General features: G+C 42.5%; 1 protein-coding gene across 2 annotated transcripts in view; it reads left to right on the top strand.

The window, feature by feature from the left end:
* Positions 1-14,334, top strand: part of lama2 (laminin, alpha 2) — a 600,632-nt gene extending 586,298 nt beyond the window's left edge. For both annotated transcript variants that reach the window (XM_085997158.1, XM_085997157.1), the window contains 5 exons: positions 4,134-4,289; positions 5,975-6,128; positions 11,738-11,868; positions 12,103-12,325; positions 13,826-14,334. In XM_085997158.1, coding sequence (XP_085853284.1) covers positions 4,134-4,289; positions 5,975-6,128; positions 11,738-11,868; positions 12,103-12,325; positions 13,826-13,977 — 816 coding nt within the window. In that variant the 3' untranslated portion in view covers positions 13,978-14,334. The remainder of the gene's footprint in view (positions 1-4,133; positions 4,290-5,974; positions 6,129-11,737; positions 11,869-12,102; positions 12,326-13,825) is intronic.
* The last annotated feature ends 1,383 nt before the right edge of the window (positions 14,335-15,717 follow it).

Raw genomic sequence — 15,717 nt, 5'->3', positions numbered from 1 at the left:
ACTCTGCTCCAGTTGTGAGCCCTGCACTGACACCCATATATGGTGGTAGTCTCAGTGTGCCATCAACTGTGCACAGATGCATTCTTGAAAACATATACAAATGCAAGTGTGTTCATGCCTCAGTTTTACTCTGAGATTCAGAGAAAGCAACTGCATCTAGTGTATATGTGTGTGTCCAATGTAATATGGCTAGTATGAATGAAGCCAATATTAATTAATGTACCTTGGTCATAGCAGGAGCAATAAATGCAATCAGAGCCCACTGCATCTATCAGGAATTCACGATACTTGTCATCCAGTATTAATGACTCCTATCACTAATGTTGTTCCCTGATCCTAAATTATGTACATACTATATAAAGTGCTTTGTAGCCACATTGTTTTAAACAGAAAAAAAGTTTTATATTTTTATTTCCAAAATTAAATAACTTTTAATTGCTTTTGAAGTAAAATGGAATTCTAACTTATCCGCACCTCTTATTTCAAAGCTAGGTGGGGGCCACTGGAAAATCAAGGCTGCATTTTTACTGCAGAATCTGCAAAACATTTGCACGTCCTGTGCGAATTACAATTCCCTACTGTCATAAAAATCATCCTCCTCTGCTTGCTGACTTGTCTCTCACCACCATTCGTGGCTCATGGGAACATAGGAACAGGAGTAGTCCATTCCGTTCCTTGAGCCTGTTCCACCATTCAATTAGATCACAGCTGATCCCGATCTTACCCTTAACACCCTTGCCTAACAAAAATCTATCAATCTCAGTTTTGAAATTTTCTATTGACCTAACCACAACAGTGGAGAGAGTTCCAGATTTTCACTACTCCTTGTGTGAAGAAGTGCTCTCTGACATTACCTCTCCATGGCCTAGCTCTATTTTTAAGGCAATTCCCCCTTGTTCTGGACTCCTCCACCAGAGAAAATATCTACCCTATCAAATCCTTTAATCACCTTAAACACCTCTATTAGGTCATTCCTTAATCTTCTATATTCAAGGGAATACAAGCTTAGACTATGCAACTTGTCCTCATAATTAAACCCTTTTAGCCCCAGTATCGTTTTGGTGAATTGGTGCTGCACCCCCCTCCAAGGTCAATATATCCTTCTTGAGATGTGGTACCTAGAACTGAACTTCGCATTCCAGATGTGGTCTAACCAAAGCTCTGTACAATGGTAGCATAACTTTCACCTCTTTGTATTCCAGCTCTCTGGAGATAAAGGCCAACATTCCACTAGCCTTTTCAATTATTTTTTGTGCCTGTCCACTAGCGTTTAGTGATTTCTGTGCTTGGACCCCTGAATCTCTCTGCTCCTCCACAGTTCCTAGCTTCTCACCATTTAGAAAATACTCTGATTTAACTTTCTTAGGTCCAAAGCGGATGACATCACACCTTCCCATATGCCACAGTTTTGCCCACTCACTTACTGGCCCAGAAATTTGAGTCGGGGGCTTCCCGCGGGTGTAAGCCCCCGACCTGCACTTACCTTGTGCGCTGGCCATTGAGCTGTGGGCCCCCGTGGAATTGCGATCCTGGGCCTCCTCCAACTGCCGGCGCGCAGTGCTTGCGTATCCCAGGGGCGCAATTAGTTCAATGCGTCTCCTGGGATCACGTGGGCCATGGGGGAATGCTTCATTCATAAGTTTGACAGGAAAACCTGTCAAACTTATAAATACTATAAGCCCCAAAACATCACTAAACCTTCAAATAATTTTTTTTTAAATCAAATTTTTAAAATCTATATATATAAAGCAGTTGGTTTGTCTGTCTGTCTGTCTGTCCACTATACACACAAAAGTTATAGAGCGTACCTACACATATGTTATATCAAAAGAAAGGTTATGATCAGGGGAGTGTCATACGTATATTTACTTTTTGGTCAGACAAAAATTGTTCGGACAGTATACAAAAAACTTTCAAAAATCTGCTCATTAGCGGTTGACCAATCCTACCGCTCATTAGCGTTGAGTGACGTGATGGTTGACCAATCCTACAGTTCAGTGACCTGATGGTTGACCAATCGGTGCGTCACGGGGGGCCTTTCATTCCGTGTGTGGGCAGGCCTAATCCTGCAGCCTCCCAAAACGCTGCCGCCATTTTTTTCATACCGACAGCGACAGCACCAGCACAACAAACCCCCACATTGCGGCTCCGGCACAGTATCCCGCTCCCGGCCCGCCGGAGCAGGAGGTGAGTTTGCCTCACTCGGGCCGGGCCGGGCCTGACAACCGCTTGGCCCGAGACACAGAGCGGGGGAGCGGCAGCGGCCAGCCGCACGGCCCTGTTTACTGCCGTTCCACAAAAAAGCCTAGGCAACGCCGGGCCCCCCCAGCTAGTAAACTATAAATTACATGAAATAACTATTTTAAACAATAATTTAAATTTTTGAAAAAATAATTTTATTTTCTAACGGGGCTAAAAATAAACTTACCTTTCTTTAAAGTATTTAAAAATAATAAACCTGTGGAAAAAATGTTTTAATTTTAATTAATTCACCACTTACCTCGTAAAAAGCAGGCCTTGCGACTGCTTTTTACATGTTTAACTTCTGGAGACTTACCTTCCCGGGAAAACCTGCAAAAAAAAGTAAGTTCGATGCGCACGCGCAGCCTCTCCTGTGCACGCATTCGACCTCTGAACCCCTTCTTTCAGGGGAACGGAAGTGCAGGTTTCCCACGCATGCGCAGTGCATGCAGGAAACCGGCACTTCCATTGGGCTTACGGGTGAGTACCCCGTGCGTACTCACCCGAGGAGACCCAAATTTCTGGGCCAATGCCCCTTTGTAACTTTCTGCTCCCATCTACACTATTTACTGTGCCACCTAACTTAGTTTCATCAGCAAAATTAGATATACAGCTCTCTATTCCTTCATCCAAGTAATTTATAAATATAGTAAAAAGTTGATGCTCAAGTACAGATCCCTGGGGAATACCACTAGTCACATACCCATTACCCTTACTTTCTGTCTCCTACCTCTTAATCAATTCCCTATTCAAGCCAATAGGTTGCCTCCAATCCATGTGCTCTCATTTTTGTTAACAGTCTCTTATGTGGAACCTTGTTGAATGCCTTTTGGAAGTCCTTCTGGCTCCTATATGTTGCTGCTGTTGCTCTGGGAATCGAATAATGAGGTCTGTGGGCAGGGATTCCTGTAAATATGAGCTGAGGGGCAAGAGAGCAGATGAGAACTAGCATGAACTGAGAGGTAGCAGGGGGGTGGAAATGGGGCCAGCATGAACAGGAAGGGGAAGAGGGCAAGAGTGCCAATGTGAAATGAAGGTAAGGAACAAGAGTGCCAACCTGAATTGGGGGTGAGGGGAAGAATAGTGCCAGCAGGCACTGAGACTCAAGGGGAGCAGAGTTCCAGTATAAATTGCGAGAGAAAAGGGGGAGACTACAGTGCCTGCCTGAATTGGTGGAGAGGGTAAGAAGAGTGGCTCCATGAACTAGGAACGAATGGGAACATTTATCATCCATTTTAAAACCATTTAACATTCAATAAAACAATTGTAAAAATATTTAGCATTGAACTTGACAAAAGAGATCACTGCAATAGCCTGCAAGTATGAAGGAAAAGTCCTGCAATTTTTATTCTGGTAATCATTAATGACTAATTAATAGATTAAGTCAGCAGGCTAAAGGGTGCCTCAATATTTCAAAACACTGGTGTGATGCATTACAATGGCTGACACTTCAGTGTAGTACTGAAGCAGTGCTGCAATGTCGAAAGTGCTTTCTTTCAGAAAACACATTTTATCAAGGCCCAGTCTGTCCTCTCGGGTGGATATATGAGATCCCTTGGTACTATTTCAGAGAAGAACAGCGAGTTCTCCCGGTCTCCTGGCCAACTTTTATTCCTCAACCAACACCGCCAAATCAGGTTATGTGATCGCTCATCTTATTGCTGCTTGTGGGACCTTAAGGTGTGCAAATTGGCTACCATGTTTGTCTACAAAGGAACAGTGACCACACATCAAAAGAACTTTGGCATGTCCTGAGGATATGAAAGGCACGATATAAATGCCAATCTTTTTTCTTTATACTTGTTGATAAAGCTTACTTTTTTGCAACTTGTTGTTAGGTGGAATAGAATGTATAATAACTGTTTTAATAAATCTGCATTTATTTTTTGCAGGTCAGAATTGTCCGGGATAGGAAGAGAGTAACAGTTACAATTGGCCTCACCATGGCGACTACAGTTAGTCCTAAAAATGCAGATATCCTGGATGTTGTGGGCATGATTTATATCGGAGGATTGCCTAAGAACTACATAACAAGAAGAATTGGCCGTGTAAGATATGAACAAGAGCAGTCATGTAGATAGTGCATAATATCAAACTCCTGAAATTGTGAGGCTAAGTTCCCAGCACGGAGCCTCACTTGATGCGAGCACCTGTTGGAAAATCAGGCAAGGAGGCCATTGCGCCGATTCAGAGCACCTCTCATTTCCTGACCATTAAAATCTTTGCCGGAAAAGCAGGAGCACCATAAATCAGACATGTTGACCTCCACACCCAAGTCTCTGAACTGTGCTCCCATCGTGATCATCTATGCTGGGAGCTTAACTCTTAAGAACTTTGCAGTACATCAGTCAGTACTTCATGGTTCCTTTTTCAGCAACAGATTCTTTCCACTTGTCTCACTTAAAACGATTTTTTCTTTACCTTCTTTGAGGGGATGATGGGGACATTTTACACGCTCATCAAGATAAGCCATGTCACCGCTGGGGAATGGAATATTTTTGTACTGGTGCGAATAGGCTGCAGATCCTCTGCAACAGTGCCTTTCCATCTTACCAAGAGCAGTTCTCCTCAGTGAGCTGTCTCATCAAAATAGATAAATATTAATAGTTATGTTCTTAATTTTTTCAAAGGACACTCAGTAGGAAATAGTGCACAATTCTGTGCTTTACTATAGAATCATGTAACTTTTCAGCAGAGAAAGAGGCCATTTGGCCCACCGTGTCTGGCCAACTCCTTGCTAGAGGAATCTAAAATTAATCCCAAAGCCTTTCTGTCTCCTCATAAGCCTGAATTATTCTCCGCTTGAAATATTTGTCTAATTTTCTCTTAAAATATACAGTGGTCTCTGCCTCAACCTCTCCACATGGTAAGGCATTCCATGGTCCAACAACCCTCTGTGTAAAGAAATTTCTCCTAACCTCTCTCCTCGCACTCTTAGTGACAGTTGTAAATTGATGTCCCACCCATCACCAACCCCCAGCCAGAGGAAACTGCATTCCCTTTACCTTTCCAATCAGTCACTTCTTCAGAAAAACTTTGTCAAACACATCTATGCTGGCTGTCATTGATTAATCCATGCATTTCTAAATGAACTCTTAAATTTGGATTTGAAAGGTTTGCCCACAACTGACATTAGATGAACTGGTCTATAGTTACCAGGTGTATCTCGAACAAAAGTGTGACGTTGGCTACTTTTCAGTCCCAAAGCACAATTTGCATATTTAGGGAGGATTGAAAAATTGTGGCTTGAGTCTATTCTATCTCCTCTCTGACTGCTTTCAATAACTTATGGACTTTCACTTTGTGTGTACATTTACATTTAACTGCACAGGCTCAGCCCAGTTCCAACTTAAAATGGCAATCAGGGCCCTATTTATGTCATAGGATGCCAATTTCCATATTGAAAGGTGCCTATCGCCTGAAACAGGCAGGTGCTTTGGACGCCCGGTGGTAGGCCCCTTTCAAAATGGAGCTGGCCGTGTCACCGGAGTTAACGAGGCGGCAAGACTACCGACCCCATTTTGAGGCCATTACCACCCCATTAATGCCAGGCGAAGGGAGTCAAAATCAACCCCAGTTTTAATATAGCCAGACTGCACTCAGACCTATTCCATACTATTTCAACCTACTTTAAAAGCTGAGTTAGCTATGAAGACATTCAAATTATATGAAACTTAGTCATCTGAACATAGTGATTATACTTACACTGTTGTTTACTCATTTTTTAACACAGGTACTCTACAGTATAAATGCTTGCATCCGTAACTTTAAATTGAACGATAAAACTTTTGATTTGGATAATCCGACCTCCAGCCTGGATGTTGGTGTCTGTTTTCGCAATAGTCAAAAAGGAACTTATTTTGATGGAACAGGTTTTGCTAAAGCAGGTAAACATATTTGATTGCTTTGGCATTGAAATTGCTTGTAGTTACTTTATTGTTAACAACCAGAGTCATTTTAGTCAGCTATCGTTTTAAAACACTGCTCTTGCAAAGAAAGCTGCTGCCTGCTACTTACGCCTACTGTATACACTCCCAAATGAGTTTTGACCCATATATAAGACAACCTCCAAAGTTTCCAAAAAAAAACCTCCACAAGCTTAATATAAGACAAGGGGTAGAATTACAGAGTTTCTTTCTTCCAAAATTCCTATCAGCTATTGCTCTGATGTGCTATTTAAATGGTAACACTGCCTCCCAACATCAGTCCTATCTCCAGCTGCTGATTTTAAATCTCTTTTTGTATTTATCCTACGGCGCTGCTTCTGATTTACATCAGCAACAGGAGCACTGACTGAATTCGGGAAGGGAAGTCACCATTGAAATATCACAGGGTTGCAGAACAGAGCAGCAGCAGACAGCAACACCAGATAGGAATGCACTGATATGGTACCAGGTGCTGCTGGCTGCACCATCTTTGGAAAAATTGCTTTGCTGGGAGGAAAACCTGAAAGAGGATATGACTCATTTATGGAATAACCCCCTTCACTTTCAGCCCTGATCAGAGGCATACATTTCTAGTCTTATAAGTGAGTGTACACAGTAACAAATCTTTAACAGTTCTGTTTTTGAAATTATGCAAACACATTTCCTTTTTTCACATAGTAAAGTGTAAATATGTTTTTGACAGCTGAACATTTTTGATAGTTGAACAAGCCATGAAAATGATTAATAGTATATATACATTTGTGAGATAACGGCCTAGAAATTCGGTGGGCTGCGCCACCAGTTAGCGCCCAAAGAGGGCACTTAGTGGGTTTAGCGCCACTGGCCACGCCTCCCGCGAAGTTTAGCAGGGCGCTATTGCCGGCGTTAGCCGGTAGCGCTGCGCCGCCGCCGATGACGTCATCGGTGTGCGCAGCGCCCCGCTACCGCCCCGATCGTGAAATTTGGCAGCGCCCCCCGCTGTAGCGCCGTTGCGACCGGTTCAGGGGGGCCTACCTGCAGCGGTAGAGGCGCGGAAGTGCGGGGCGGCCATTTTTTTTGCTGGCCGCCTGCCAGCTCCTCTTCGCGCAGCTGTCCCCGGCCTCCTGAGCTCCCCCCGCCCCCGCATTGTGCCGGCTGTCTCCCAAGAGCCTGGCACTTCTCCTCGGTGCCGAGCTCTTTTGCCGGCACTCGCGATCTCAGATCGCGCTGCAGCAGGCCCCTTCCTTTTAAGAAGGGGAGGAAGGCCTGCAGTACCGCAGTGCGCCATGCCGCAGCGTGTGGTGCTGCGGCACGTTGCGCTGCGAACTTCAGTTGCAGTGCCCCAAGACGGATGCGGGGCGCCTCGAGTAGCGCCGCGCTTCCGTTTGGGGCGCTCAAACTGAATATCCGGCTGGCGCTCGCGACTCCTTCTGGGGCGGTACTTCCAGCGCCCTGGCGAGACTGGCACCCCAAATGGGGCGCCACTGAATTTCTAGGCCAACATGTTTTATTCATTAAAAGATGGATATAAAACATTTTATCTGTAAGAGGTGGATGAGAAAGCAATATGGTTGCGTGCTCAGCTTGAATAGAAAATGAGGTCTTGACTCCAGAAGATGGTCAGTGCTTTGCTACTTAAAGCTCACAGTTTTCTCCAGACTTGCCACCTCAGTAGCAGGACTGGAAAATCTACAACTAAAAAATAGAAAGATAGAAAGAAAGAACTTGCATTTATATAGCACCTTGCACTGCCTTCTGAACGTCCCAAAGCACGTTATAGCCAATCTGTTTCCTCTACTCTTCGCTCCTTCAGGTAATGACAGGGGAAAGCAGTTTCCTTTTTGGCAGCAGTTTCCCTGCTCCATACCTGTGAGTCCCTCTACCACACCTGGAACATGGGCCTTTTCTGTCAAAACTACCCATTTATGTGTATCCATCTTGTCTGTGCTTAACCATGGAGATGGCACTAAGCGCAAACCCTGATTAACCAGTAACAAGAGCGGAGTGGGAGCAGCGGCACTGGAGGATGGTACCACCTCCTTGGGGAGGGGAGTGGGGGAATGTGGAGTTCAACAGTCAGCAGCTCCATTGGTAGCTTTCCAAGTGGTTGCATATCTAACTGGGTTTCCGTGTGATCATTCCTGATTAATATTTCAGCAAATTTATGGTTACGTTACTTATTTGAGTCACTGAGAAACACCCAAGGATAAGACCTGAAAAGAGCATGTACCTACTAAGGTTTAATGAGGCAGAATGCCAGCATTCACTTAAGTGCCTGAAATCCAATGTACAACAATCATCTGAGCATGTATCCAATAAACAACAGAAAATGCTGGAAAAACTCAGCAGGCCAGGCAACATCCGTGGAGAGAAATTAAAAGTCGACGTTTCGGGTTGAAACCCTTTTTCAAAACTGGAAAGGAAATAAAATAGATCGAAGGCAGGGCTGCGATAGAACAAAAGAGAAGTAAAGAGAAATTAAGAGGTATTCAAAACCAGATGAGATGGTAATAGGACAGAGGAGACAAAGACGGCTCAAATTAGGTGTGAAGTGTCCTGGCAGGATGAGAAACAGCTGCCATGTGGGAAAGAGATGGCCAAACAAAACATTACTGTTGTTGCCCACACATGAATACAACAACATTTTTCCCCAACTATTTTACTTTGACCCATCCCAAATGAAATCTCATGACACATTAGTGTACACGTTAACCCAAATTTTATTTACCTGAACAGTGTGATGCAGGTGTGTTCACACTGAGAAGCCATTCTTAACACTAGTGTGTTCCCAGTACATCATGCTTTGTGCACCAGGAGCACTGATAATATGTTAATAAATTGACCTCAGATTATAAGTGCAAGGTTATCTCTCTGTGCCGCCGGGGCACACGGCACTCAAGGATACCAGAACTGCGAGGTTATACCTATCAGGAAAGGATGAATAGGTTGGGTGAAGGCTGAGGGGTGACCTAATAAAGGTCTTTAAAATTATGAAAGGTTTTGTTAAGAGTAAATACAGAGAGTGCGTTTGGAAGAGTAAAACTAGAAGCCATTAATATAAAATAGTCAGCAAGCTAGCAAATAAGGAATTCAGAAGAAACTTCTTTACCCGGAGAGTGGTTAGTATGTGGAACTCGCTACCACAGGGAGTAGTTGAGGCGAATAGTGTAGATGCATTTAAGAGGAAGCTGGATAAGCATATGAGGGAGAAGGGAACAGAGGGTTTTACTGATAGCGTTAGATGAAGGATGGGATGAGGCTCGAGTGGAGCATAAATGCTGGCATGGACTGGTTGGGCCGAAAGGCCTGTTTCTGTGCTGTATATCCTATGTAATTCAATGTAAGGATCAGTGATCCCAGTGCCTCTGTGCCAGAACCACATTATCAACTCCGTGTACGAGATCCAGGATCAAGCATTGAGGTAGAATTATGATTAAAAAAAAGGAAAAACACTTGTCAGGAGGAGTGGTTTGTAGTGGGAACTGAAGGGCTAGATTTGTCACTGGCAGCTGGGATTTTTTGGCTCCAAGTAATACTATAAACCAAATCCGTAGCAAGTAGGATGGCCCTGGTTAGAGAAGCAGCAATTGCATAGTTGGAGGTCCCTGAGTTTTGTCTTTTATCAACCTATACCTAAACTTTGTAGATCTCTGAAAGTGGGGTGTGTCCTTACAGAGGGAGTCACCTCTGTAGGGGGTGGTGTGTGGGGTCAGCTTTACCTCTGACTTATGAGCGGTTCGAATCGCTCCCACTCCCTTGGTTCTAGACCTTGGACTTATTTGGGGGTTGTGATAAAAGTGCAGCAGACAACTGATTTTTGGTGCAAGAACTTTGATCTTTATTTGAGAAAGAAAATACAACACATTAATAACACTCTAATAAAATGGGGAAACACTTCGACATACACGAGGGAAAATTACAGTAGACAAATATCTCACCCCTCCCAATCCCACCTTACTAGCTAAGTTAGGCTCTGAAAGGATCAGGGATAATGCTCACCAAAACAGCTCCTTGACAGTTGAGCTGGTTCGCGATTTCGGGGTTCGCTAGTTGTGTCAGTTGGGGCCTGCCGTACCCCGGACGCGGTAGAGGACGTCACCTGCGTATCTGGTCGGACTTTGCGAGTCCGCTGATGTGGTAGGGTGCATCTTAGATTTATCAGGTGAGTACCCAATTTTCTTTGGTTAGAAATAGGGCTTCGAGTCTTTTTGACTAAAATCTTACCCAGGGGTAAGTCAGGATAGTTTGTAGAGTGGAAAAACTTGCGGATCTTCGGTTTCTTCCAAGTTGGTTTTTTGTTGGTCGCAGTGGCCCAATATTACCCGGTTGGCTGAAGGTAATATTCGGTTGGTTGTTTCGTGGGGCCCTTGTGACCGCGAGGTGTCCGATGGTGTGTTACTTCTTCGCGAAAAATAACTGCTTCGAGATGCTTGCTCCTTGACCTTGATGTTACTCGATGTTGGCTCTTCTTGAACTTGTTTCTTCTTTCCGATCGAACTGTACTGTACTCCGACTCCACCTTGCTGAACTTGAACTGTGCTGAACTGTGTACTGTTTAACAGTTGAACAGGCCTCCAATTATACTAATTGAGGCCTGCTAATCTGCGCGCCAAATCAGTTTAGGTTTATTGTTAGATTTTGGCGGGCTCGTTAACATTGAGTTGTGTAAATTGTTTAAGCGGTTTCGAGATGGCTTCCTGAGTTGTTGAAGTAGTTTAAAAATGTGAGAAGTGGTTTCGGGATGGTTTTCCTGCGTTGTTGAGCTCTTATCTAATTGTAGTGACTTGTCCTCAAGCTTTGAGTTTCCTGTGGGGCCTGAGATTCTTTGTAGGGTGGGTGAAATGATTTGTTTTATGCATGTTTTTGGATGGGTCCTGTGAGGCTGTTCTTCCGTGGGTCTATTGTTAGCATGTAAATTTCTTGATAGGGGCTGAGTGACGTTTACAGTTCCCCCAGACAGTTTGACTACCTCGAATACTCAAACTGTCTACTGCAGAGGTAGATCCCAAATTCTGCAGCAGCCTTTTCCCAAACGTGCCTGAACATGTCCTTTTAAAATGCCAAGTCTGTTTCTGACCTTGAATCTCCTTGTTAGGCCCAACATGCCCTTTTATCACTCCTGAAGTTTTTAGCAAGGGTCCAAAGTCATTTTTAATAGGGTTATCTTTTGTTTTGGGGGATCTGATAATTTTGAGAATCTTACACCTCTAAATATTTTTTCTATAATGAAAATTAATTTAGTTTCTTCATAGCTCATATAATCATTATGTTGCTCTTTTCTGATCCCTCTCTAATTTACCACTGTTCTTTTGAAGTACAGTGCCCAATGATTTCACATATGGCCTTACTGATGATCTATCCAAGGCTAGAGTAGCTTATTTTGGCTTGACTCAAGTATCTTTTAGATACATAGCAGCTTATGGTTAGCTCAGTGTACAATCTACTGCTTGAAGACCATTCACATTAGAGCAATTAATATTTGACTACAGCACACAGATTAGCAGCAAAAAACAAAGTGATCTGTTTTACTGATTACTCCATGCTAACTTACAATATGCTGAGCAACTATATTTTGTCTTGTGTCATTTCAGTTGCAAGCTACAGGGTTGGAATTGATTTACAAATCGAGTTTGATTTCCGCACTTCTCAAAGAGATGCTGTCTTACTGGGAATCAGCAGTCAGAGAGTGGATGGACTGGGCATTGAACTAGTCAATGGAAAAGTAAGTTATAATCATAAGTAAAAGTAAAGTGCTTTGATTTATTGGTCTGTGCATGAGCAGGACTATATAGATGCACTTGATAAACTATTAGGGTGCACAGTGGGAAATGTTTAATGAATGCAAGAAAAAATATTGCTCAAATATACATTTTTTTAAATGGTGATTTCAGTGACTTTCAAAAAAATCTCATCAATGCTTTGCCTAATACTTTTCATTTTTATGTTATAATGCTAGATTTTGGTTCACATTGACAATGGAGCTGGCATATTTACAGCTGTCTATGAGCCTCCACACTTCAATGGGTTGTGTCGTGGACAGTGGCACAATGTAGTGGTCAATAAAATTAAATACCGTTTGGAACTGACAGTTGATGGAGAGAAAGTAGAAAGCAGAAGCTCAAGTGTAACCTCCACTGCAACTGACACCAATGATCCAATCTTTGTTGGAGGGTATCCAGGTACGCACTAACTGATTGCTAACTGGTTTCATCATGGTATTTAACAGGTAATGTATAATTGATTAAGAAAATTACTTTAAACTAAATTACAAGAGGAAGAAATGGGGACACAGCTTCAAATGAATAAAAAGCGAAGTTAGGACTGATATCAGAATGTTCTTCTTCACACAACTAGTGATCAATATATGCAATAGACTCCTTGATAGAGTAGTGGAGGCAAAAACATATGTACGGAAACCCCATAAGCATGAATGGAAATACCCCCAAAAATACATGTACACATCAAATACATTAAAAAAATTACATATTCAAAATTAATTAAAATGCCATTTAATTAAATATTTAAAACAAAAATTCAATTTTTTGAAAAATAAATGAAAAAGTTTTAAAGGGGCTAAAAATAACCTTACCTTATTGTACAGGTTTTTTAATGTTTAAATGATTGGAAAAGAATTATTTTTATGTTCATTTAAACTCTTACGCTGGTAAAAGCAGGCCTTACGCCTGCTTTTGCCAGGCATAAGAATTTAATGGGCATTCGCTGGGCAGAAGCTGGGCAAATAGCCCAACTCTCCGCTTGCAGATGTCCTTTTCCCAGGGATGCGTTGGATCTATCAAGAAGATTCTTGACAGATCGCAAGTCCTGGGTTTTAGCGCATGCGCTTCGTGCACGAAAACCCAGAACTTGCGTGGCCTTTTCAGGCACATACACACCTCATACACACCCGTAGGGGCTGCAAATTATGGGCCATTAAAATGTATGGCAGGATCACATCTGTGCCATCTATTTTCTGGATCTACTCAAGAATATCAAGGAATAATATCAGAAGGATTAAGTTCATCATTATGTTGTAATGTGGCTCTTGCCATATATTACAGATTATTAATCCTCCTGTATCTATCCCTAGAAAGAGTAATCAATCTTCCTCTTCTACTTAACCAAAAGATGCATACTTGCTGCATGGCATCAAGTAGTGTGGCCAATATGGGCTACCTCATCCCAAAGGCATTGCATTGTAGTATATTGATTATTTTAGCATATCATTTATCTGCTTTTACTGAAGTTCTAGAGGGTCTGGACAAGTTTCCCTGACTAATGAAGTGAGAAGGATTTCATGTCATGGAAATTAATAGCAGATTATAATAAAGATATTTGCATAATACAGGGAGACAAATTGGTCAGTCATTCAAACACCGCTAGTGGTAATTTAGGCTCTCAGTGTACTGTACTGCGTCATATAAATAAAATAGAATCAGATGGCAAATAAAAGAGTAATACTAATATACTATTTCACCAGCTTGCCCATTGGTCTGCTGAAGGGTCCACACGTGAAACTTAACTTCTCTGTTCTCTCCTGCTGAGTACTTCCAGTATTTTCTGTGTTTGTGTCAGATTTCGGTACTTTTTGAAATTTTTTGTTTGCCTATGGCAAGTCCTTGTCTACAGTGACTTAATTGCACAAATACCAAATAACAATTGTTTTTATATATCTATTTCAGATGACATGAAACAGTTAGGATTGACCATTAATACTCCTTTCAAGGGCTGCATACGTAACCTGAAACTAATGAAGGCAACACAGGCACTAGAAGTGGACTTCAGCAAAGCAGTCGAGCTTAAGGGAGTTCATCCCCTTTCCTGTCCTGCATAATGGAATCTACTGGTGTATTTTAAACACAGTTGAACGTATATGGTACAAAATAAGCCTATGTGACAGAAATATTTTTGGAGACACAAATTAAACAGTATCTTCATGTTACCTTAAATGCTGTTTTTTTCTCTGTGTTAAACATTATCAGTCTAAAAATTTATTCGCAGTTTTCATTTATTCATTAAAATTACAATAAGTACTCTTTTGTCCTGCAGATGACATTTCTTATTCATTATTTGCATCATGTAGAGTCCCCACTGAGTTTGCTTCTTTTGTTTTGTGTGTGTAAGAATGCAACGCATGGTGTGAAATACAGTATAGTGTAAATATTTCAGTAAACACCTCTTTGAAGTGAAAGTAGTAGTTCTTGTGTTTGGGCGAGGGTTGGGTTTTTCATAGTTATCTTAAAGGAACCATGGGGGAGAAATTCGGTATTGCCCATTTTGGGGCACTAATATTGGCCGAGCGCAAAGTTTAGCGCCGGGTGCTAATTATCGCCTCTGACTGCAAAATTCGCCTCTATCGCCCCTGGAGGTGATTTGAACGCTAAATCAGGTGCTACACACCTCTCTTAAGGCGCAAACGTCAGGGAGCAAGGCGCTACCTCAGAACGCTACCGAAGCTCAGGCGATGCCAATTACCATGGAACACAGACACACTGGCGCCGTTCAGTTCTTAAAGGGGAGGGGCCATCTTGCTGGCCAGCCACACCCTGCTCATTGTAGCCTTGAATCTCGGCCTGGAGTGACCTCAAAAGCAATTGTGTGGAAGCAGTAATGGATAGGCCCAGGGAAAGAGCTCGGCACTTAGGAACCTCAAAAGTGGTGCTGAGGGCCAAAACCCCTTAGGACAACGTTAAAACCAAAAATTTTGCCGACAAGAAAAGGCAGGAAGCACCCACCTTTAAATAGCGCTCCCCCAGCCCCTTCCCGACTTGAAAGCGTTCCCCTCTACCTGTCGTTCCTAGCGGCAGGGGCTAAGGCAGGAGGCGCGACTCAATATCCGGTCCGGGGCGTTGTACGCTCGACTGACGTCACGATCTATGGGCGCAGGATATTGTGGCGGTAGTGCTTAACGCCGCCACAAAATGTCTGGTCAATTTCGCGAGCAGCGCAAACATTGCCGCGCTTGGGCGCTAACGGAAGGTGCTAATCAACCGAATTTTTCCCCCATCTATTATTTAGGTACTATCACCACCTAGTAATTCCTTGGAATCTGAAAATTACAGTAGAGATGGTATTCAATGAAATACCACTATTAGTAGGGAGGAATGTATAACGTCTAATTTTCAGTTTTTAATTTCACCAGGGATTACAATCAGTGTGTAGTGCTCTCTTAATCATGTAAGGCAGCTTTCTCTTTTCTTTAGATGTGTTTGCACACCATTTAAAAAAAACCCTGAGGAGTGGGAACTTCAGCAGGTCTTATAATTCCAGCAACAAAATAGTTTTGTGATCAATAATAAAACTAGTGAAATTTTGATCATTGTTACTGTGTTTGGAAAATCAATATAAATTTTAAAAATTCAATTTGCGTGTCTTCCTGTGGTTTGGGAAAGTATCCTTAGGGCGTGAAGCACACTGGCTCAAATGTCTCATTCACTAAACCAACTAATCAAAAATAATTATCTGTAAAACCAAATTCACCAACTCAAATCACCATCTATTTATATAAAAAGTTCTGTTCACTGATAAACAACCAGTGAACAACTGGCAACAACCACAAAATCAGATAATTGGG

Source organism: Somniosus microcephalus, chromosome 9 (genome assembly GCF_052327205.1).
Source record: "Somniosus microcephalus isolate GS21.2 chromosome 9, FLI_Smic_1.0, whole genome shotgun sequence".
NCBI lineage: Eukaryota > Metazoa > Chordata > Chondrichthyes > Squaliformes > Somniosidae > Somniosus > Somniosus microcephalus.
The sequence above is the reverse complement of the archived record's forward strand: the minus strand, read 5'-3'. Positions and strand labels throughout refer to the sequence as shown.